The sequence below is a fragment of the Micromys minutus genome, assembly GCF_963924665.1.
Source record: "Micromys minutus genome assembly, chromosome: 27".
Taxonomy (NCBI): domain Eukaryota; kingdom Metazoa; phylum Chordata; class Mammalia; order Rodentia; family Muridae; genus Micromys; species Micromys minutus.
Window position 1 is genome coordinate 40,105,217 of NC_137962.1, and position 22,962 is coordinate 40,128,178.

Consider the following 22,962-nt stretch of genomic DNA (forward strand, 5'->3'; position numbering starts at 1 on the left):
CCATAGCCAAGTATCAACTGTGCCCAGGAGAAGCCAGGCACAACCTGGCACAGGGTCTCCTCCTTGCGAGGCTTCATGAAGCTGCAATGGAGCTCAGCTTTAGTGATCCACATTCACAAGACCCACAAAGTCCCCGCCTTCTCTGCTCAGCACCACTTTGACCTGCACGCACCAGAGTGAAGTTGGTTCCCAGAAACAATTCTTCCCAAGGCTCAGTCTAAACTCTGCAAGGCACACCTCCCCCAACACTCTCTTTCGTACCCCACAATTTCACTACTATGTCATCCGGACAGAGGGAGGAAGGACCCTGAGCTGTTCAGCGTGTGATGATGGAGGTACCTAGGCTATGCGGTGGGCCTGAGCAGCCCATGCCTCCTACACAGCGTGTGGCAGCTGTCACCGACTGGCTTTGTACTGCAGCTCACGAGTGCTGCTGTCCACACTGTCAGGAGTCCCACGACCCCAGAATGATGCAAAAGTCCCTGGGAACAATGTGTCAGCAGCTGTCTCTGAGATCCACTTTCCAGTAAAAGCCCTCCATGCCCTCTTCATTGTCAGCATCCACAGCCACACCTCCAACTTTGAAAGCAGCACTGTTAACCCTTCCTCTGAATTCAGCTCTCGGTTAGAGTGCAGTCAGGGGAGAGATTCCCCTCGTCTGAATGATGGCTGCACCCCATCCACTGGCCATATCACCTGTGTGGGAACTGGAGTGAGAACGGGTGCTGGTTGGTTGGGGACGTGGCTCAGTAGCGGAGCCCTGGCCTAGTGGGCATGAGGCGCTAGGTTCAAGTCCCAGTACCACAGACAATAAAGAATAAACAAAACAAACAATTAGTACTTGTCATATTTCCAGAAGGGTAAACCCTGTGAGATGTTTCCCTTCAAAAGCACCCCCTGAGTGTCTCACCAGGACGGAGCCCATCCTAGAAGCCAATGACCAAGAGACATTAAGTGTCTCTTCTCATGAAGCTGACCTTCAAGTGGAGAATTCTGCAAAGCACCATGGCACATCCTTTCCACCAGTGGCCAATGCCAAGAAGGCAGTAAAGCAAAGTCACACACTGCCAGATGGAGAGAAAGTTTCTCGATTGAATGCCTAGGGATGGACTGCTAGGGACATGCCACTGGGAATGCTATCTGAAGGTCACGAGGGCCAGAACCCTGCAGCCATGCTAAGAACATTAAGAGTAAAGGCTCTGGAGCAGGAATGCTCTCGAGGAAAAACACAGCAGCCTTGGCACCACCTAAGAATGGCTACTTGCATGTTAGTGTGCACTGAAAATCCCCCGGGGTCGGGGGGTCATGGGTCACAGCATGTGAGCAACTGTGGTCCTGCCCTAAATCTTTCCTTACCCAACACTGACTCCAAATATCTATGGACCATCTTCTCAGTCACCTGCCTCCCAGCTACACTTGTTAACTCAGCCCCCTACTTTCCGCTCTCTGCTTGGTAAGTATTCTCTAAATATCTATGGGATGAATTCCTCAGAGAAGGCACCACCTGACTCTTCCAGAGAAACACCTCTTCATCCAGACGGGATGGACAAACCAGAGAAACCCTGCCCATGTCCAGTGTGGCAAACCAATCAGATTGTAGGGGTTTGCTGCAGAACCATAGACAAGGGTTCCTAGGGAAGTCTGGGTAACTCTGAGTAACAATAGCTCCAACAGTTCCTCCTGATACAAGCTCCCTCTCTGAGTGCTCATGATCAGCATCCTGGGACCCAGAACACGTGAGAAAAGAGCAGTGGGGTGGAGAACCCCCTGACCGACCTGCAGCGGCAGTGCTCAGCCAGCATGGTGGACAACACACACCTCACAGCACCCCAAAGAGTTGTGTGTTGAGAACCTAGCTCCAGCAGCAGGGGAAAGCTTTTAGGAGGAAGTAATTGGACCACTGGATCTCCAACTTTGTCGATGGACTGATTACTGATGGGCACTATCTTAACTAGGGTTTTACTGCTGTGAGCAGATACCATGACCAAGGCAAGTCTTATAAAGGACAACATTTAATTGGGGCTGGCTTACAGGTTCAGAGGTTCAGTCCATCATTATCAAGGTGGGAATGTGGCAGCATCTAGGCAGACACAGTGCAGGAGGAGCCAAGAGTTCTACATCTTCATCTGAAGGCTGCTAGTGGAAGACTGACTTTCAGGCAGCTAGGATGAGGGTCTAAAGCCCACACCCACAGTAATACATCTACTCCAACAGGGTCACACCTTCTACTAGTGCCACTCCCTGGGCCGAGCTTATACAAACCATCACAGGTACCTAGTGTGATGGGCTATTGGGAGGTGACTGGGTTCTGAGAAATAGAAGCTAGATGAAAGAAAGTACGATGGTGGGGGCACATCCTGGGAACTATTCCTCCCCCAACATGAGGTGGCTATATGCTTATATGCTGCCATTGTTAACGATGTTCAACCAAGTGGCCAAACTAAACCTTTCCTCTTTTACATAGTTTCTCTCAGGTGCTTTGTCACAGTAACAAAACCCCAGGGCACAGACACTTGCCTACTTTCTTTACCCATGAGCTGGTTTCTATCTTTCGGAGATCTAGAGATTATGTGGCTTGACCAGTTATATTCCACTTAGTGACAAAGCAAGAGAGGCTCCCAGGAAAGTCAGGTTGCATTTACACACCCTTCCCTCATGAAGGGCAACACCAGGATGGCATTCTTTCTTCCCTAACAGAGGAAGCCAGTGAGAAGAAAGCACAAATCCGCTCAACAAAGTAGGTGTGTCCTCCAAGCCACTAAAGTATCACGTCAAATTGGGCATATTTTATATTTTAATTTAACTGATACATAACATAAAGTGGTATGCATTTACATATGAGTATACGTATGAGTTTCCATCAGGGCTAAGATCTCTACTTTCTTTGTGAATATTCCTTCTCCTGTCCCGCTTCCGGAAGGTGCACAGCAAGGGTGCTCTCTGTCCGCAGTTGCTTACTGTGCATGCTTGCAGGGCCTTCCTGTTTCATCTACACTGTTAACTTCTTCCTCATTGCTTAACGTTGCGTTCTTCCCTCCCTGCTATTTCAGTTTTTAAGTCTCATAACATGCTTGGACTTTCAAGATGACATTTTGGTTCTGGACATGAAGCAGGGTTAGGACTGTGAATCTTCCGTTGCACCTGGGTCTGGGAAAAGCACAAACAACAAGGACCCGCGTCCGCATCTTCCTTTACTGCGCAGGCGCCATACCAGTGGCGTCGCCCCGCCCCGTGTGGGCGAACCCATTCCCAGGAAGTCGGGGCAGGGTGCAGCGAATCCGGAACTCTTCGCGTGGTTCAAGCCATGCTCTGGCCAATCATAAAGTCCCCCTAATCCCCGCCTCCAGCTGCATCCTGGCTGCTTCTCCAAAGATGATAGGCGGTGCCCAGCGGTGATTGACAGCTTCTAAAGCCATTGGCCAAGCGGAGAGCAATTAAAGAGCTGAAACTTCTCCGCTTTGTCCAGCGAAGGGAGACTGTTTTCCCCGCCTCCTTCTTCTATTGGGTCTCTGGAGTCTCCGAGCGTTTGATAGCAACCAATCAGAGGACAATATGGAGGGAGGAGGCGGGTTGATGATGGTTGCCAGGAGCCTGTTTGGCGCGACTCTTGGGACCAGAGGACCAGTGGTTGTGTCCCAACTCTTTTTCGGCTGAGTCCAAGGCTGGGCTTGGAACGTGTTCTGCTCCGTCCCACCAGCACCTTTGCAGGTTGTCTGGGGCCCTCTGTCCACCCAACCCTAGCACCCGGGCCACCATCACGAACTCAGGCCCTGTCCTGAATCCTAACCCCCTTTCAGCGCCCCCTTTCCGCGTCTCTGCTAGTACCTGGTTGCTATGGTGAAGTTAGCCGCCAAATGCATCCTGGCAGGTGAGTGGTAAATGTGCTTGAACGCAAGGTTCCCAGAGTCCGAGCCGTCCTAACTCAGGCAGTTTTGGTTCACAGTTGCGTCCACTGTCTGTCTCCCTTAAGAATAGCGGTAGTGACCCACAGAGCAGATTCTAGAAGGCGCGCCGGGCGTGGGAGACACGACATTCCACCTCCCTTAGGGCACATTTGTAGATTCGGCTGTGTTCCGGTCTCCCGCTCAAATTTCGAGATCGCCTTTACAAGGCAGACTTACAAACTTGAGCAAATATTCCAGTACAAGCATGAACTGTACCCCAGAGTCAGGGATTAGCGGGACTCCCTCTGACGTCAGGAAGATGGGCTGGGGTGGATTACTGCGTGGCCAGCTGGGAGCATGAACTTGGAGTTTCCCCGGAAATAAGAAGCTTATTATTGTTGACTGACGTGGAAGTAGCCTGCACAGTGCCCAGAGCGTGGATGAGTATTATGTAGATATGTGCAGAGTAGATGAGTTCGTGGAACTCACACCCGTGAGCTTGCCATGAGCCAGTCTGAACATTGGGGGGCCTGCATGCGTAGCTTGTAGACTGGTTAACAGCAGAGCACGTGTCTACTGCGTCGACACTGCATACCAGTGTCCTATGGGGGTATTTCAGTTAACCACCTTGCCAAGGCACACCCAGGTAGGTTCTGTGTGATCCTGGTGCGACTGGGATGGTGAGTGGCGTTGCTGTGGTTGAACAGGATCCTCCTGACTCCAGAGCTCTGTCTGTGGGTCAGAAATGTTGGGTACTTTTTCTTCTTGTTGGGACAGGAAACAGTTCATTGTGGTCACCGGTCCAGAGGACTGTCTATCATAGTGGGAGGCAGGCTGGCCACAGGGAGCATGAGCCCTGGTCCTCAGCTCTTTCTCCCTACAAAAGTGTCACCTTTGGGGCGGGCCTTCCCACCTTAACCTCTGCTAGACCGTAGACCGTGTCTTACAGGCATGTCAAGATTCCTCTTTGTAATCAAAAATTAGCAACAGGGGTGCCTTTGATCTTTATCCTACCCAGTAAGAATGGGGGGGGGCAGTACCCGTATTAACTTTTCTAATTTGAAAACAAAATCGTCAGTCTGTAGTTCTCTGGGCGCCAGGGGAGGCAGTGTGGTGTAACAAAAGCAGCCAGTCCTTGCCCGGCTCTGTGGCCTTGGACAGTGTTCAGCTTCTGCATGGGTAAGTTGGGGACATTTTTTAAAGTTAAATTTCGTTTTATGTGGGTAGCTCTGCCTGCTGTTCTCTGCTAGCTCCCCCTTAGCTCTCGAGGAGCTCCTGTGGTGAACCACTCTCCTTGGATTTGCTGTGTGCTAGTCCCCCATGTCACACCCTCACAGTCTCCTGGCCAAATGCTCACAGCCACCAGCCAGTCCACATGGTCATGAGCAAGGCCCAGAGAAATGCAGACCCTTCTCTGCTTGACCCCAGTCCTCCTGGCACTGTGCCTGTCTCGATTCCAGCCTCAACCAGAGCCATTAGCTCCTGGCCTCCACTCCAGTCCGGTCCTTAGTCTACAGCTTCTGGTTAAGGCCTCCAGGGTGTTTCCCCTTGAGAGCCTCCAGGAACCAACAGACTCCAATGGGACCACATTCAGATTCTTAATCTCCATGCCTCCCTTACACACACACACACACACACACACACACACACACATTAGGTTTTTCTTCTCACCCCTCATAGACCCTCCTGTTCGCTCACATAATCATCAGTCCACAAGTACAGTCACGTAATCGGCCCAGCGCCCTCACGGCTGCCTCTCCTTTGGCTTGAGATGGAGGCAGAGGGAACACAGTTGACATGCCTCTTTGTTTCCTTTATTTAACCACCAGACACGGGACACACTGACTCATTAACTCTGACAGCTCTTTGAAGTGGGTACTTCACGGAAGCTGGTAGCCCATTTCACAGATGTAGCAAAGTGGGCACAGAGGCCTTAAGTGGCACAGTTACTTAACACACAGCTAGTGTGGTGTGGCACTGGAGTCTGGCCCCCAAGCCTTTGCCCTTTGGGGAATGCCCATCTCTCTAGGGATGAGGGGACAATGGTCACAATCCCCTGGAGAGTAGTCATAGCACCCTGTGATTTTATGAACCTGATAGCCGCCCTGGTGAAGACAACAGAAGGAGAGGTGACCTTGGAGGCCACACAAAAGCCAGCTGACCTTTGCCCAGAGAGGTGGGCTTAGGAGTCAGGGAGTTAATGACCGGAATCAGTTCCTGGCTGTAAGAGGCAGAGACACACAACAATGGTGGAGACCAGGAAGCCACTGAGCTAGGTGCAGACCTCTGGGGAGGGACTATGTCTGGCCGGGACCCCACTCAGTTCAGTCATACTAGGGCAATGTTACCACGGGGACCTGTTTCTTCTAGCAGGGGACTCAGCTCAGCTTCAGAGCCAGATGCAACCAACCCAGGCCATTTCTGTGTTCAGGACAGATGTGAGGTGACTGTCAACGTCGTCAGGTTGGGGGATCAGGGCTAAATAGAGAGAAGCCCAGAGAGGGGGCTCCCAGCTCTGCAGATGATGTGTGAGCTCCTGGGGAAGCCTTGGGTAGTGGGGCAAGTGCCCAAAGAGTAGGCTTGAGAGACGGCCCAGAACCCGGAGGACAGGACGAGAGAAAATGCAGCAGGATGGGGGAGGGGGTGGTGACCACATCCTCGGAGAGTGGGGATGTCTGTCCACGGCGGCATGACGACCAGAAAGAGATGGATGGGAGAAATCACTCAGGTCTGTGGTGAGACGTGGCCGTGGACAAGCAAACTACGGAAGACAGGGGAAGCCCCCAGAAGGGCTGGAAACACAGCCAGCTTGGGAAGGAGCCGGCCTAGGTCGCCCTTATATGGGGAGGGATGGGGGAGGGGCTAGCTGAGGCAGAAGCGCCAGCACGGACAGACCCCAGCAGTGCCCACCTTTGGAAAACTAAAGAGGATGAGCACATGTGGGGGGGGGCAGAGAAGCAGGCAATGATGACAAAATAGATCCTGAGCAGGGTCCCCACAACCACACAACGGGGGCAGGATCACTAGTAGCCTCGCATGGTGCCTAGCCCTGGCCGCAGCCCCGGGGAGCCCGTTGCACCCAGGAACCACGTGGGCTCACAGGCTCTCCAGGTTTCCCCTGCTCCCTCGGCTGCTCTGCTTCTCGGCTGTGTGGTTTGGCTTTCCGCTTGTCATCCTGTTGCTCCTCCAGTGTGTTTATCAGTTCCCCGGGCCTCTCCGTGCTCGGATCCCTCCTCACAGCCCACACAGGAGTTCCGCTGCCAGCCTGCGTGACTGGCAGTCAGCAGAAAGATTCACGAAATTAACCAAAGCCAATCTGTGGGGAATCTCCCAGGGAGAAAGAGCCAGTTTCCTCCCAGGTTTAGGAACGGAACAGGTGTCGGGATGGCGGTGACTTGACTCCCGTTCTGGAGTGAGGGGGTCCTCAAGGCAAGTGTGGAGAAGGAAATTGTTGGGCTGTATGCTCTGGTGGAGGTAGGACCGGCAGACCAGGCCATAGTGAAAAGAACCTATTTTCAAAAAAAAAACAGGTGGTATTTGGGGTAGTCAGCCAGACCAGCCTGGTGAAGCAAGGCAGTATTAAGATCTCTGATAGTCACCTAGCTTCTGTGAGCCTGGCTGTCTTCACCTGTGACCTCAGTGGGGGCACAGCATGGGGGACAGATGAGAGCGAAGGGCTTGAGGAGAGTGTGGGCCCTGGCTGTTCCCTTCTAAGAAGCACCAGCAGGAAATCAAGTCCTGGAGGGCCACGCAGCCCCCCCAGAGGTCAGAGGTCTCACGGAGACACCACTACAGTTGTGTCATCGTCTCACAAAGCAACACTACAGTCAAGTGCCTCCACGTCCCAGACCAGAGACGTCAGGCAGAGGGAGCCCCTGTGAGGCAGGCAGAAGACAGATTGTTCCAAATGCTGGGGAATCAAACATGGAATGGGCGGCGGCGGCGGTGACAATGGTTCAGTCAGGAACATGAGAAAGCAGGAGTCCCGAAACACCTGGGCAGTGGAGTGAGGATCTGTTCTGCTTTCGGGGGCGGGAAAGATACCTGAATGTGTAAAGCAACCACGGCAGCAGCAGTCAGGTGGGACAGTAAACTGAGCAAGGCACCCTGAGCTATCCAGGCGACAGCCCTGGGTGACCTCCATGTGAAACCACTCCCTCCTACTTTGGAAAAGACTCTGATCTGAGCTGGGCCTGAAAACAGACAGGAAACTTTGTTTCTGCAGTGGGGATTCCTGGAGCTGTTTATTGAACAAGGAGAGGGAAGGGCACAGCTGGGCTAAGTGGCCACTAGAGATGACTGTGCGTGTGTGCGTGTGCGTGCGTGTGCATGTGTGTGCATGCGTGTGCACGTGCATGTGTGTGCACGCGCACGCTCGAGCTTTCCTAAGTCCAGCAGCTCAGTGTTCAGCTGTCAGGTCAAGATGGAGTGTATCACTTGAAAATGAGATTTCTCACAGCGAGCACAGCCTCTTGACTTTCTTACTGCTAGTGCAGATGAGGGGGCAGGCAGTGACTCAGCCAGGTGCGGTTTGAGTTACTGCTTACCCCGTTTTGTAGGCCAGACTCGAGAGTGACAGGTTTCCCCGCAGGGTGTAACTTTTGCTGCCAGGGCCCGGGCCCTCCTTCACCCCTGTTACAGTTACCTCCTAGGCCATTCTTCTAGTTGACGGGCTATGATTTAGAGAACCGCACTCTGGCCTAGATAATCATTAAAGACAGGTCCCCCGGACCAGTTGCCCTGCTGGCGACCCCTCTGCTTCCCACAAGAGCTGCAGATATTTTCTCTGAACACTCATCGAATTTTCTGGCGAGCACCCTAGAGTAGGAGGAGGTTCTCGTGCCTGAGGGATCTGTCTAAGCAGTGACTTTTCTTCCGCTCTGGCCTCAGGAGACCCAGCCGTAGGCAAGACAGCCCTGGTGCAGATGTTCCGCAGCGACGGAACCCATTTCCAGAAGAACTACACTCTGGTGAGTTAGGGCCGAAGAGTCCCGACCTGGCCACTGTGTAATGAAACTCGGCGGTTCGCCACAAGAGGGTGACTTGGCAAGATCCCTAGATGATGCCCAAAGAAGCCTGAGAGACGGTGGGGAAATGCCACCTGGAGATCCTGCCTCCACTGGCCAACAGTAAGGGACCAAGCAGGACACCACATGGTTGCCAGGAACCGTGAAGGGCAGGGACTTGTAACAGCTATCTTGGCAACTTCAATGGCTTCTTTTCCTTACCTCCCTTCTCCACCCGTCCAAACCCTCAACACTAAACAGGAGAAAAATGGTTATGGTTAGACTACTTCCTGTTGATTGGGGTTATGGTTAGACTACTTCCTGTTGATTAGAGTTATGGTTAGACTACTTCCTGTTGATTAGAGTTATGGTTAGACTACTTCCTGTTGATTAGGGGCCTTGAGTACCTTGAAGCACCTCCTTTGCCAGGACATCAGCAAGCAGGAGCAGAGGGAGCAGCAGCCTCCTCTCTCAGGCTCTGGCATTTTCCTACCTCTGACTAGGCCCCAGAATCCCAAACATAAAGTGTCTGCAGCTGGCAAAATCACAGTCAGCTGTTGTAGACAATCTGAAGCAGCCTATTCCCACACCTGAGAGTAAAACATGCATTAACATATCTGTATTTTTAAAGAAATCAAAAATTCTCACGACAGGGAGTTGGGAGGTCCTCGGGGCCTCTGACTCCGACTTGGCTGAGAACAACTCTGCAGGGAGTTGGGGATTTGCCTCATTCTGATTGTCCCAGTGTGGGGCCCTCTAAGGCCTGTGATCTTGGTGTCCCCCGCAGACAACTGGAGTGGATTTGGTGGTGAAGACAGTGCCAGTTCTCGACACAAATGACAGTGTGGTGAGTGGTGCCCTTGCTCTGAAGCCAGGGCACTTGGGGCTGTTTTTGGGGCCTGGGGTTCCCTCACGGCAAGGGTCATGAAGCAAGGACACAAGGAACCTTCAAGGGAGGGCCCAGGGAACAGGGTGGGGGGGGGCAATTGGGATGTAGGCCTCACCAAAAAGAACATATCTGAGTTCTTAATTGGATCCCTCCAAAGACTCCCACAGCTGTTGTCGGGAGACTGGCTTGGCATCATGTCACGTAAGTCTGGCCACTCCCAGGGAGACAGGGTCTGTTGCATTCATCAGATTCTTAAGGAGACCTCTAAGCAAAAAGAAAGGCACAGAAGCCCTCTGGTGCCACAGAAAAGGCTGAGACAGGAACTACACTGTATAGAGCCAGACTACAGAACAGTAAAGGGTACCACATGGTACCATGGGGTAGGAGCCAGGCAAGAGGTGCCACACCAGGGTGTGGCTCAGGGATCCCTGAGGGGGTTTCACGCAAGCAGCAGCATTTGGGAGGGTCTCCCCAGCTGGGCTGGGAAGGTGCGGTACTCTGTGTGCAGTGCACATGTTCACTGCCTCAGAGCAGTGACAGGCTGTCCTACTTTAAGCACCTCCCCCAGGTCTCCTCAGTGACCTCCTTTACCAAGAGTTGTTAGATGATCTGAGAGTCCATTTGGTTAACAAAGCACAGAGTGGCCTTTTGGACACCAGAACACTTGTCAGCCTGCTTAGCGTTCTGTCTTGCCAGGTGGGCAGTCAGCTTCCCCCCTGAGATTTTTGTGCTCGAGGTTGGGAAAGGTGAGCCACCTGCCACACAGGTCACAGCAGGTGGGATGGAAGCCACACCTCTGCCCCTTGGGCACTCTGGACTGTTCTTGCCATCTCCCTGGGGCCTCGGGAAGGTAGCGCATGTGTGAAGGCAGTCATGTGCATGGGCATGTGAGCTCTGTCTACACGTAAGCCTCCTGCACAGGAAGCTGAGTGGGAAACTTGGCCTGACTCTTCCTGAGTTCTCTTCTGACACAAGCTTTTCTGGTCTCAGGAACTCTTCATTTTCGACTCAGCCGGCAAGGAGCTGTTCTCTGAGATGCTGGATAAATTGGCAAGTAGTGTGTTGATTTTTTTTTCCTCTACCCTACTCCACCACCCACTTCTGCTCAACCCCTTGACCCTGTAGCACTCCCCATGGGATGCCCTGGGACCATCAGAAGTGGCCAGGCAGGATCCTTTAAGGGGCATCCCTCCTACTGGGGCATTGAGCCACATGGCAGATACAGCTGTTCCTACTTACCCATCGTGTCAGTCCCTGTAGCTGCCCCAGCCTGCTGTTTTTAGTAGCCCTTTGTGAACATCTTTCAGCCCTCCCCAGCCTCCTAAGACAGGACCACTGATCCCTTCCCCTCTAACAAGACCTAGAGCCAGAAACGAGGCTCTGCCCTTTGTACCACATCAAGAAGGGTCATGCCTAGCACTGGGCTTACTCTGATGGCCCCTCAAGGCCACTAATATCCCAGAGAAAACAGAGCCTACAGTAGTACCCAGAGCCTTGCATCAGAGGGAGTGATTGCAGCCCAGGGGCATCCCGTGACCTCATCATGAGCGAATGGCAGGATCTTTAGGGACTCAGTGTTCCACCACCCCTAGGCCAACAGCCCTCAGCCTGGAATCCTGGCTCTTCATTGGGTGACGGAGTCCCCTCCAGGTGTTAGTGTAGTGTGCATTAGGTTGATGGCAACACCGTACAAGAAGCCAAAGTGTCCCCACGTTTTGGAAAAGCCTACCCTTATGAAGAAGATCCAGGGACTAGGAAGGGAGGAAGGCGTGCCCTTTGTAGCCTAGTTTGGGAGACCACCATAGCCTCGTGGTAGTGGGCTCCCAAAGAGCTGTGGTGTGTAACCATGACAGGCAAGAGAGGGCTTCTGGGTGGCAAACAGCCCTGTCCTGCCCAACCTGGTTGCCTCTGGAGCCTGTCACATGGGGCCAGTCAACACCGTCTCTGAGCTGTTTGCTTCAGCTACAAAGTGAGACTGTCCCAGACAACCGTACTGACTGAGGCATCTCAGTGATTCACAGACAGCGCCTGGATCCCCTTTCCCAGGTGGGAATGCTTGTCCCTCATAAATGCCACTGCACCTGGCCTGCCTTCATTCTGTGGTGGCCTGTGGCCATCTGTGGGTGGGACAGTTTCCCAGCTTACAACCCTCCCTTACCTGCTTCCTGAAAGCCCATTTTCTCCACCCAGCCCCCATCCAAGAGTCCCTGTCACATCCCTGAAACTGGCTTCTCCTGTCTTTTGCTTAGTGGGAGAATCCCAACGTCCTGTGTCTCGTCTATGATGTGACCAATGAGCAGTCCTTCATCAGCTGCACCAAGTGGCTGGAGAAGGTCAGGTCTCAGACTCCGGGTATCTCCCTCCCAGGTATCAACTGTAGATGGGACTTTCTCCAACCCTGCTTCCGTCCTTCAACTCAAGGGCCTCAGGTCACTATGGAAACCACTATGGGAGCGGGACAGAAGCCCAAGTCCCCAGATCTCTGACCTCAGCATCCTTCACTGAGCCTGAGGGAGGGGAGACAGTGCCACCCACCAGGCAGAGTTGGGAGAGCTGAGATCAGAAGGAAGGTGCTGTGTTCCAAATGGATGTTTCCAGAAAGCTAACTCCCAGGAAGAATCCCTCATTTTCCCCAGTACGCTGGGCACAAGTTACATTCCAGCCCAGTTGCCACTCCTGCATGCTTTAAATCAGTTTCTTTCTCATCCCTGTGTGAGATCAACAAATTCTCCTCATTAGAGGCCAGGGAAAGCGGCCTCCAGAGACGGGCTGAGAAATTAGCGCAGCCAAGGCAGCTGGGAACGGAGCTCAATTACCTGAGTCCCTGACTCTGAGCCCAGGCCCGAGATTAGCATTAATGACCATGTCCAATGTTGGTTCCATGAGCTGAGAATTAGCACAAATGTTCTTCCAAACTTGCTCCAGGCCTGCCTGGTGCTTACATCCCCGAGGAGGTAAGGAGCAGAGATATATTTTTGAAGCCATGTGACGGCTCTGAGCTGAGGTGCATGTACTCAACAAAGCCAGTCTGTCTTCTGTGGCCCTTAGGGACCTACCCTCCTGGCACATACCAACCACCTAAGTGGGCACCTTCTGTTAGTTGATGTGTCACACGCCCCTCTCTGCCACCAGCCTCCCATCCTACCACCTGGAAACCCAGTGTTGTGGTTATCTCTTTTGAGTAGGTGTGTTAGTGGGAACTAAGACAGACCTGGCTGGCCGACAAACAGTGGATTCTGCCCAGGCCCAGGCGTGGGCGCTGAGTCAAGGCCTGGAATTCTTTGAGACATCTGTGGTGAGTAACCGCACCCTCTGAGCCACTTCAGAGCTCCGTGCTGGAGGTTTGATCATGACCTGGGACGTGTCAAGGGTTCTGCAACCAGATGCAGAATCTAAATTAGAACCGACGCTCACCTTCCACCCAGGGTCTCTGCTCAGTGTATGTCCCGAGAGTCCCCTGTGTGGTACTGTGAAGCAGGGCAGGCAGCCTATCCTGGGCAAAGCTGTGTGCCTCTCTCTTGGGAAGACTTTGAAGTATGTGGTGGGGGAGAGGCCGGGTGTCCCATTTCCCTGACTCCTGGACTCTGAGTGCCGCTGAAGGTCATGCACTGTTTCCGCAGAGCCTACCGCGTAGTACCGCGTAGTTCTGTGAGACAGGACTTGGCCCCCCAGTTCCAAATTCAGTATTGAAGTGGAAAAAAAAACGAGTAGCCCGAGGCCCACATGACCAGGGTGCACCCAGTCCCAGGACCCCCACCTTCTTCTCAAACCCAGGGGAGCATCTATTTCTGAGACTCAGAATGATGGGCCACTGGAGCCATCAGGGCCGTATAGCACAGTGAAATGCCTTCTTACATCTGGAACCTTGAAAGTTGTGGCTTCCGGCCACGTGATTCTGATCCCGTCAGTCAGACCCCAGCTCCGTGTGCCCCGCCACAGGCACGCCTGGCCACCGCTGTCTCATAAGCAGCCACGCCCCTCACTCAGGACCATTGCCAGAGAGTCCTGTTAGGCCTGTAGTGGCTGTGTCATGTGCACTCTCGTTGTAGGGTCTCCAGAGCCAACTCTGTGGCTTTCCAAAAACAGTCAGAGGGCGTGGTGCATACCCTGGGTGTCGCCTCCTCCAGCTGCGGGTTCTGTCATGCCTACGGAGCAGCCCGAGGCAGCACTCTGTCGCTGTGTGGTGAGGACGTCTATAGTGCCCCTCACTGGCACACTTCCCCACACAAGGCATAGCTCTCAGGGCAAGTGTTCTGCCTTCCAAGGGCAAGAGGCCGAGCTGCCTCTCCCACCTGGTCATGGGATGTACACTGTGGGGCCTCAGGCTCTCCACTGTAAACACGGGGATAGGAAGCTGCCCTTTGGGGCTTATCAGGCACAAAGCCTGATGCCCAGTCAACACTCACCATGCCAGTGTTCAAAAGAGACATGACCCCTTACTATAGGGTTTTTACTGTTCCTTCTTACTAAACCTCAGAACCAGTGGCTGGTACAGAGGTGGACGTCACCCTGTCTTGAGTCCTGACTACCATAGTGCTGGATTAGTTCAGATGAGAGAGCTGCACAGGGCTCCTGACTGTGCTGAGCCACACACCTATGAGCAGGCAGCAAGCAAGTTATTGCTACAGCTCTAGCAATAACTCCCCATCTCCTCCCTCCTCCCTCCGTCACACACACCCCTCCCCCAACACCGCCGTATTTCCTAGAAATTAAGACCTCCCCCAACACATCAGTCAGTCACCCAAAGCTGCCGGTCAGCTCCGCTCAGGTGTCGGGAAGGATGTGCATAAATTCTGCTCGAAGAGGCTGCGGTTGAGCACTCCGTATTAACTGTGCGAGTTAACTAGTCCCCCTTGAGTTGCTGCTAACAGGAGCACCACTGGCGGCTCGGTTAAGAAAGCAGTAATTAAAAAGGGAACATAACCCAACGTGGCTTGAGATACTGCCAAAGCCCATATCCTCCTCCCTCCTTCCAAAGTGCAGCAGCCTCGGGGAGAGACCTCTGTGAACACCTCTCTGTGCCTTGACATTTCCATCCCACCCCCTCAAGCCAAAAAGGATTCCTTTGAACAAAGCTTAAAGGATTTTTAAAAACTCAAATCAAAACCCACTGTTTATCACTAAGGTGGGATGGCGTATAGAGTTCAAGAGCAAGACCGAGTCCGCGCCTCTCTGAGGAGGTGGGTCCTCCCAGGCAGCCGATGACAAAGCATCTGTTCTTGTCTCATGTTTAGCTTGCAGACAGACTCAGAGAGGCTGTGTGTCCTTCCCTTGATGCACAGATAAGGAGAAACAGAACCAGACCTGCTTGGGAGCTCCTGGAGACAGAATTCTAAGTCAAACCAAGAGCTAGTCTGAGCCTCCTCTAAACATCCTCTCCCAACAGTGTCTCTGTCAGTGTCCAAACTGTGCACAAGATGATAATTACTCATCGGATAAAAGGACTTCTGTCGCTGGCGGCCCCCTTAATGCGTTTGGAAAACGGTTCAATTTCCATCTATTTCCAGGCTCTCCATGGTGTCTGTCGAGGCTCCTGGGCATTGGATTCCTGACGTTTTATGATAGGCTCTCCCAGCTAGTGCTTTGAAGAGCCTTTGACTTGTCTAAAAACCCTCCCACAGGGTCTCACTGCCTCCTGCCCTCCGCTTGGTGCTTCGGGGCACTTTGGTTGGGAGGGGGCGGGAAGTTGTTCAGTGACATTGACTGGCCTCAACACGATGGCCACACAGGCAGAATGGAGAGGCTCGATCGAGTGCCCGCGTGGAGCCTCACCGTGGGCAGCACATTGGGCACTGCACCCTGTCCTGCAGCCACCCCTGGCCGGTGACGCAGGGAGCGGCTTACCTCCCTCCTTGCCCAGCGAGCTCTCAGCACTGGGCCCTGTCCACCTGGTGCAGCCGCTCTCCGGCTTGTTACAGCCACACCATAAAACCGTCACCTGCCTGCGATCTGGGTCCACTGCCCAGCTGGGCCACTTCACCCTCTCGGCTTCATCCACTTGTCTGTAAAGTGTGGCCACACTGACTTCTGGAATATTCCTCCCGCTCCATCAGGGACACTTCAGCGCCTCTTATGCAGGCTGTGCCTTTGCCAGCCTCTGGAAAGCTTTCAGACAGACCCTTGTAGCCTCTTAGCTGCAGCTCTAGTCTGCAGTGTGGAAGGTTCCGTCTGCCACTTTGTTCTTTAAAACGCTCGGGTGGTACGGTGGTGTGTGCCTGTAATCCTACCACTGGGGAGACTGAGGTAGAAAGATTAGGGATCCGAGGCCAGCCTGGACTACGTAGCAAGAACCTACCTATCTTAGAATGATGATGGTGGTGATGATGGTGATGTGGTGGTGATGATGGTGGTGATGGTGATGATGGTGGTGATGTGATGGTGGTGATGTGGTGATGATGGTAGTGATGGTGGTGGTGATGGTGGTGGTGATGGTGGTGATGATGGTGGTGATGGTGATGATGGTGGTGGTGATGGTGATGGTGATGGTGGTGATGTGGTGATGGTGGTGGTGATGGTGGTGGTGATGGTGGTGATGTGGTGATGATGGTGGTGATGGTGATGTGGTGATGATGGTGGTGATGGTGATGTGGTGATGATGGTGGTGATGGTGATGGTAATGGTGATGATGGTGATGGTGATGGGTGCTGATGAGGATGTGCCTCAGGTGGAAAAGTGCTTGTCTAACATGCATGGCACTCTTGATTTTGATCACCAGAACCATGGTAACATACCTGTAGCTCCAGAATTCCAGAGGTAGAGGCAGGAGGATTAGAAATCCAAAATCAGCCTTGGCTATGAATAGTAACTTCCAGGTTAGCCTAAGCTACATGAGACCTTATCTCACAAAACAAACAAACAAACAAACAAACAAAAGCAGCCTGAGAGACAGGCTCCCATGTTGGGTCCTATTGTGTTGCAACATTAGGCCCAATATAAAAACAAAAAACTTGAGGGACTGGAACACAGACAGGAAAAGAAAACAGGCACCCACATTTCGGGTGAGTAGTGGCCACAGTGTCAGGAGGATGCTGTGTGTGTGCACCTGTGCCCTTGCTTCCGACAGCCCCTCTGACCTCTCTTTTGCCCACCATTGACTCCTATTAGATACAACCTAGGACAAGCTCCTTCTGATCCTCTGGACAATAGAAATGTCCTCTGGGCACCTTTGGCCATGAGGAGCAAACATTCACTCCAGCTCAGCCAGTGCTTCCCCACGGTTCAGGGATGAGGAAAACCATCAAACCACCAGCAGGGAGTCAGCTCTGCACCTTCTGTGGTGTCAGAGATGCCCCCACCCCGTGAGAGGAGCCATACATTCTTGCTGGGATCTGGTACCACCCCCCAGGTCTCAGTTTATTCCTTGAAGTAAGCCCTGTTCCCACTCGGCCCTGCCGGCCACCCTGCTGGCCTTTCTGGTCTCTGGCGTGAGCAGGGCTCCTGCAGCTGGTTATGAGCACTGCATCTTTCCTGGCTGGGATAAAGGACATATTCTCCTGTGACACATCTGGCTGCTGTTTTGCTTTGGCCTTGGACCTCTGTCAGAGCTAAGTAAGGGGTTCATCTTCACATCCTCCACACAGAACCCTAGTGGCCGCAAGGATGGGTCCACAGAGAGACCTCTGCCCAGACCCCGGCTCCACCTGTCACACATCATGTATGCCCTTTCTCTCAGTGCCCCTATAAAATCTACATTGTGACAGCAGCTGCCCAAACAGCATGAAGATGCTCCGCCACCAAGTGTCAGAAATCCGAAGGGTGGGAAGCCTCTAGTAGGAGCCTGTTTCCCCAGACCAGACTCTCAACACACCCCCTCTCACTTCTTACAGAAGGAGATGGACAATTACGAGGCCCCGTTCCACTGTCTGGCCAAGCAGTTCTACCAGCTGTACCGGGAGAAGGTGGACATATTCCACACCCTGGTGTGAGGGTGCAGCGCACTGTGGGCTGGGCTGCTGTAAGCCCAGCCGACCTTTGTCTTTCCAGAAGACAGAAGACAGGATTGCCTGGTTCGTCTCAATATCCCCACGGCTTTTAATAAAATGAGGAGAAAGAAGAGCAGGAATGGCTTCCATTCTTTTCCCTCAGCTCCCCTGGGCAATCACAGGGCATACCTGAGCCCCATTTCTGCCCTTTGTGTATAGGGCCGGCCTGCTCTGCAGGCCTCCTGTGAGTCTTAAGTGCAAAGGGCAAACCAAAGGCTGGTTTGCAAGTAACTGAGCAGCTGCGGCCCCAGTACATGGAAGCACCCCAGTCCGGAAGACCTCCAGGTTCCTGAGAAAACAGCGACCCCCTACCTGCTTCTCTGTGTGCCCAATGCTCAGCACGAAATTCAGCCAGCCTCTCCCAGCTACACTGCTGGGAACCCTGAGTTCACAGACAGCCGAGAGGTGGCCTCTTCCTGTAAGGGCCACCTCTTCACTAAGGAGCTGGGCAGCTGTGTTGGAGAAGCTCGACCCTCTGCGTTGAGCTAGACAGCTTTCTGTGCTGTCACTGCCCCTATATTCGTCCTGAAACACCAGTTTACCCTTTTACTCCCCAGAGAAGGCTTGTCCACACCAGGGCTGTGGCTACAGGCTGGTACCTCCTGGGAACCTCAGTCTTCCCTGGAGACCCCTGTTTCCTCCATGAACCCCTGGCCCACAGGGCTTTGTCACCTCCTGTCCCCAGACTTCTATATCATGGGAGAGCGTGTCATGCCAAGAGCGCTAGCTAAGGATGTACAGCCCCTGGTGTGTCCCAGTGATAATGGCCATGACGGGATGGCTCTGGTTGCTGCTGGTGACCCTCCATGTCCCTACATGAGCTAAGCACATTACATGCATCCGCAGATCCTGTCCTTACAGCATGGAGTCTGTTAATATCCCACTTTACAAATGACAAGCTGGAAGGAGAAAATTAAGCTCAGCCAAGGGGCAGCAGAGCCAGAACGCTCGACACCAGAGCCAGCAGCTCCTGGTTCCCCTCCTTCCTCCCCCGAGCTTGGCAGGAGCTACGGAGGCCATGCTGCCTGCAGTGGGGGAAGGTCAGACTTCTTGCCAAGGTCACAGGGAGGAGAGGCAACTGTGTGCAGGGCATTCTGACACAGAGGAGCAGCCAGCACCCCAGCCCTCACATCTCCCTCCCTTGTACCATGACTCCTTAGCATGCACCGACTATGGCCACCACGGGGCTGCCAACTTCAGAAAACCACAGCCGAGGGTTGACTGCAGGCCAGGCACATGTCTAGACACCAGCAACGCCTGGCTACAGAAAGTTCTCAGTGTACAGCCAGGAGAACAGGAAGCATTGTCCATCACCCTAAAACTGGTTCCTGGGACCCTTGGATCTACTCAGAGATCCTGTGCTACAGAAGCCTTGTTGAAAAGGTCACTTGTCCCGTGGCTGTCCTCAGGCACCTCTGACCCCTCTCCTAACTCTACCCTTCTGTGAGGTCAAGGTGACAAAATGGAATTAAAATATGCCACCTCTCTTGGCCCTCAGAAGCTAGTGGAGGAAGTCCCCAGGAATCCTGCAGCTAGGGGCACCGCCGAGCAGAGTTACTGGCACTTGGCTCCCTGGCTGGTGGCCAGGGAGACTTGCAGAACTGGTGACAAGTGCAGCGTTGGTGCCGGTGCCCTTGTAGGAGCCTAGGTAGTGTCCCTGCAGTTGGGTTGCTCCTCTGGGGACTCACAAGGAGGTGCCTGCTTCCCAGAGCACCAGGGGCCTGGCAGAGAGCTTTGATGGGGACATGTGGGAAGGAGCCATGTTCAACCATGTGGAACTGGGCAAACACTTCGTTCTACCGAGAAAGGGGCTGAGGGGGGCACAGATGTGCCCCACTACAGAGACTACAGCAGACCAAACCAGACAGAGATCAGACCCTGGGGAGTGTGTCGTTTCTTCTGTGGCACCCCAGAGAGGAGAAGAGTGTGCGTGCTTTCCTCCCCTTCCTAGGAAGAGATTTGAACAGACTCGACGAGCTTCAAATTGGCTGATGGAAGGCATGAGTGAGCTGCCTCACCACGCTAGGGAGCCTCGGTGAAGGCAGCCAGAAAGGAGATCAGCTGATCCCTGGATAGAGAAAGCACAGGGCTTGGGGTTTGAGCCCATGGCACTAGATTCCCCGTTACGCTGGTTCTACAGTAGACAAGATCCTTTCGGATAGTGCCAATGATAACATGGAGCAGAGGTAGCTGGGAATGTGGGTAGTGGGCGGGGCTGGGTTAGATGAGACCCTAAGAAGGAATATCGGAACTGAGGTCTGTCTTCATGTGGCTATCTTGGGGCACAGTCAAGGGCAGCAGGTCCAAAGGCTGAAGAACTCCAGGCCAATGAAAACTAGTCTAGGATATGCTGAGAGAGGGAAGCAGAGGGAGGCGGGTCACCAGGGGCCTGGGTGGGAGCAACATGTGTCTGATAACAAAGCAACAGAAGCCAGTTAGAAGAAACAGCGCGTCTCTTCCATCCTCCTCAGGACAGGCTTGACTGCAGGGGCCTGGCAGGTGGTTCATTCCCTCTGGAGATTTTGGTGAGCAGCCACTCACAGTGTAACTGTAGGTGTAGGCCGTATGGTGGGGGAAGAAGCCAACATCAGGCTTCTTCGGATGTCCCTTCCCACCCCCTGGTTATCCTCTCTTGTTTGTCTCTCCCTCCCTCCACCTCAGCAGTGATGTGCTTACAGATGTGTGCTTCTGTGCCTGGACTGAGTTCGTGATTTTGAGCTCAGGTCCTTATACAGTAAGCATTTTGCTGAGTGGACTATTTCCCCAGCCTCAAGTCTTGTGTGTAAGCACCTACTGCAACCCACCCACTCCAGTGAGTGACCCCTGGGCTCAGAGCTTGTGCTCCCGTGGGATGGGAGGGGAGCTGGATGACAGAGGTTGATAGTGCCTGCTGTCAGGGGCCAGGAGAGAAAGGGAGAACAGGGGCCGTGTGGAGTCGAGTGTTGTAATATGAGTTGGGGTGGCCATAGAAGACCTCCCCATGATGATGCCGTTGAAGTTGGATTGGAAAGTGGACAGAGCCCCTGGTATCCCTGCGACATGGCTTCTTTGCAACCCTCAAAGATGGTGCTTTCCCTCTGCAGCAGCCAGGACTGAGATGCAGCCCCGTGAGCAGGAGCCGAGCACGTGGGTGCAGCTTTTGCCCTCCCCTTGCCAACAGTCTAGAGAATAATGAGCCAACAGTGAGCTTCTAACCTCCAAGCGATGCATGGAGTACCCAGCTAGAGTCTCTCAAGACAACCCCAGGAACACAGCAGCCCAGGCACTGGGAAGAGGGCTCTCACAGTCCTCCTCTGTGGCACGTGGTCTGAGACTCTATGAAGCTGGGCAGCCATGGCCTTGACTACCCTTTTTGTTATTGTTAAGACAAAGCCTCATGTAGCCCAGGCTGGCCTCAAACGGGCTATGTAGCCAAGGATGACTCTTGAACGTCTGAGCCTTCTGCCTCAACCTCCAGTGTGCTAGGATTACAGGTGTGTGCTAACGTGTCTAACTCTTTTAGCTCCTAGGGATCGAGCCGTTAGGCAAGCACTCAACCAACTGCGCTAAATTCCAAGCCTTTGGCTACTTCTCCTCCCACAGAGACAGGCAGGGAGGCCACAGAAGTAGGGTCATGTCTTGGATCCAGTGTCTGAAAAAATAAAACTGTTTCCCTGTGTAAAAACCCTTGATGCCCATCCCCCACTGCCCTGTTCCATGGCTCCCCAGACTCTGAGTCTCAGTATGACTCAGACTGGGGGAGCAGCCCGGGGGTTTTGGGGTTCAGGTGAGGTCTCTCTGTGTTACATGGTCTTCTGCAAGGAGGTAAGCACTTGCTGGTCCACTGTGGGCACACAGGTCCCTAGGAAAGGCAAGAGCCCAGAGTTCTTTCACTCCAGAACAGAAAAGTTGATTTGTTCAAGAGGAAAGGTCCCAACAGAAATGACTCACCCAGAACCAGGCAGCCTGGGAGAGCAGACGGGAGTGCTCGGAGGTGAGGTGGAGGTATCAGTGCTCTCAGGTCTGGGCGGAGAGCTGACAGGTGGGGCTCTGCGTTATCAGAATGGACGGACGGGTCAGTTCAATGTGGAGCGGCTACCCCCGTCTGCCCGTCTGCCCACATCCTTTTTCTTTGGAATACGGATTGATTTTTTTTTAAAGAGCGTTACCCTCTATTTACTTTAGAGACAGAGAAAACAGAGGAGAGTGACTTCTTCAGATTGTAAGTCGTTAGCGACGGAGGTGGGATTAAGCTCTGCCTGCCGCCCTCTGTGGATTTCATGATATTTATGTATAACACCGCTCCTTCCCTCTGCCACCCTGCAGGTAAACAGAGCTGACAAATATGAGGGCGGCTGTGGCAGAGAGCTTGCTTCCATCCGAAAAAGGCGACAGGAGTGTGGAGGCTCATTAGGAGGAAATATTGAACGGGCAGCTTTTGCCTCTTGCCCGTTATTGGAGAGCGAAGCTGGTTCTCAACAAAGCCATTACTTAAGTGGCTGTGGGTGGGGGGTGGGGGGAGGAGGGATTGGACTGGAACTTGGGGAAGGAGACCAGGAGAGCTCTGGTTGTGGAGGTCTGTCCTTCTTATAAAAGTTGCTTCAAAACAAAAACAAAACCCAAACAAACAAAACATTTTCTTCTCTGAAGGGATTAGCATCCTATCTGTGTGTGCTGAGACTAAGTACTTGCCCTCTCTGATCCAGAGGTTCTCCATCTATCAGATGAGGGTATCACCAACTTCACCAGTGTTTCTGAGTAGACTCAGATATATACAGCCTCCACCTGGAAGGTGTAATCTTATAGGAAATGCTCAAATTTTCAGTGATCATTATTGCTTGCTTATCAGCATGAATGTACATGTAACTACAACAAAAGAAAAAAAAGAATAAATAAACCAGCTTGCTGGTATACATCTGTAATTCCAGCATTCAGGAGGCTGAGGCAGGAGGATGGCTGTAAGTCTGAAGCCAACATGACCTACCTAGTGAAGACTAGGCCATAGTGAGACCTTGTCAGAGATAAGCAGAGAGATGGAGCCACCGAAGCTAGAGATGAACAAATGGAAGATATTCAAACCACTCAGGGACAGACACCCACACTGGCCAGGGGTGTGCAGCCCGAATCTTTGCCCTTCTGTATGTGAAATATATACGGATTTCAAATCCAAGACCCTGTGCCATTGCTCTGTATGCTATTGGGAGCCATAGCCATCCTGACTG

The 22,962-nt window shown here is 53.1% G+C and overlaps 1 protein-coding gene across 2 annotated transcripts; it reads left to right on the forward strand.

The window, feature by feature from the left end:
• Positions 1–3,612: 3,612 nt before the first annotated feature.
• On the forward strand, positions 3,613–17,796 carry IFT27 (intraflagellar transport 27). 2 transcript variants are annotated; one of them, XM_080939478.1, is made up of 7 exons: positions 3,613–3,868; positions 8,775–8,854; positions 9,678–9,737; positions 10,770–10,829; positions 12,029–12,146; positions 12,965–13,074; positions 17,606–17,796. In XM_080939478.1, exons 1-7 carry the CDS (start codon positions 3,835–3,837, stop codon positions 17,702–17,704), a joined length of 561 nt encoding a protein of 186 aa, XP_080795604.1. In that variant the 5' UTR covers positions 3,613–3,834; the 3' UTR covers positions 17,705–17,796. The 2 variants fall into 2 exon arrangements, with proteins under 2 accessions (XP_080795604.1, XP_080795605.1); XM_080939479.1 differs by lacking the exon at positions 3,613–3,868 and adding an exon at positions 5,032–5,063.
• Positions 17,797–22,962: the final 5,166 nt, after the last annotated feature.

Excerpts from the sequence above, each read along its gene's own strand:
- IFT27 (XM_080939478.1), top strand. The coding sequence starts at position 3,835 with ATGGTGAAGTTAGCCGCCAAATGCATCCTGGCAG. Across the intron at positions 3,869-8,774 it reads CGCCAAATGCATCCTGGCAG|GAGACCCAGCCGTAGGCAAG; the intron begins GTGAGTGGTAAA and ends CTCTGGCCTCAG. Across the intron at positions 12,147-12,964 it reads TCCGGGTATCTCCCTCCCAG|GTGTGTTAGTGGGAACTAAG; the intron begins GTATCAACTGTA and ends TCTTTTGAGTAG.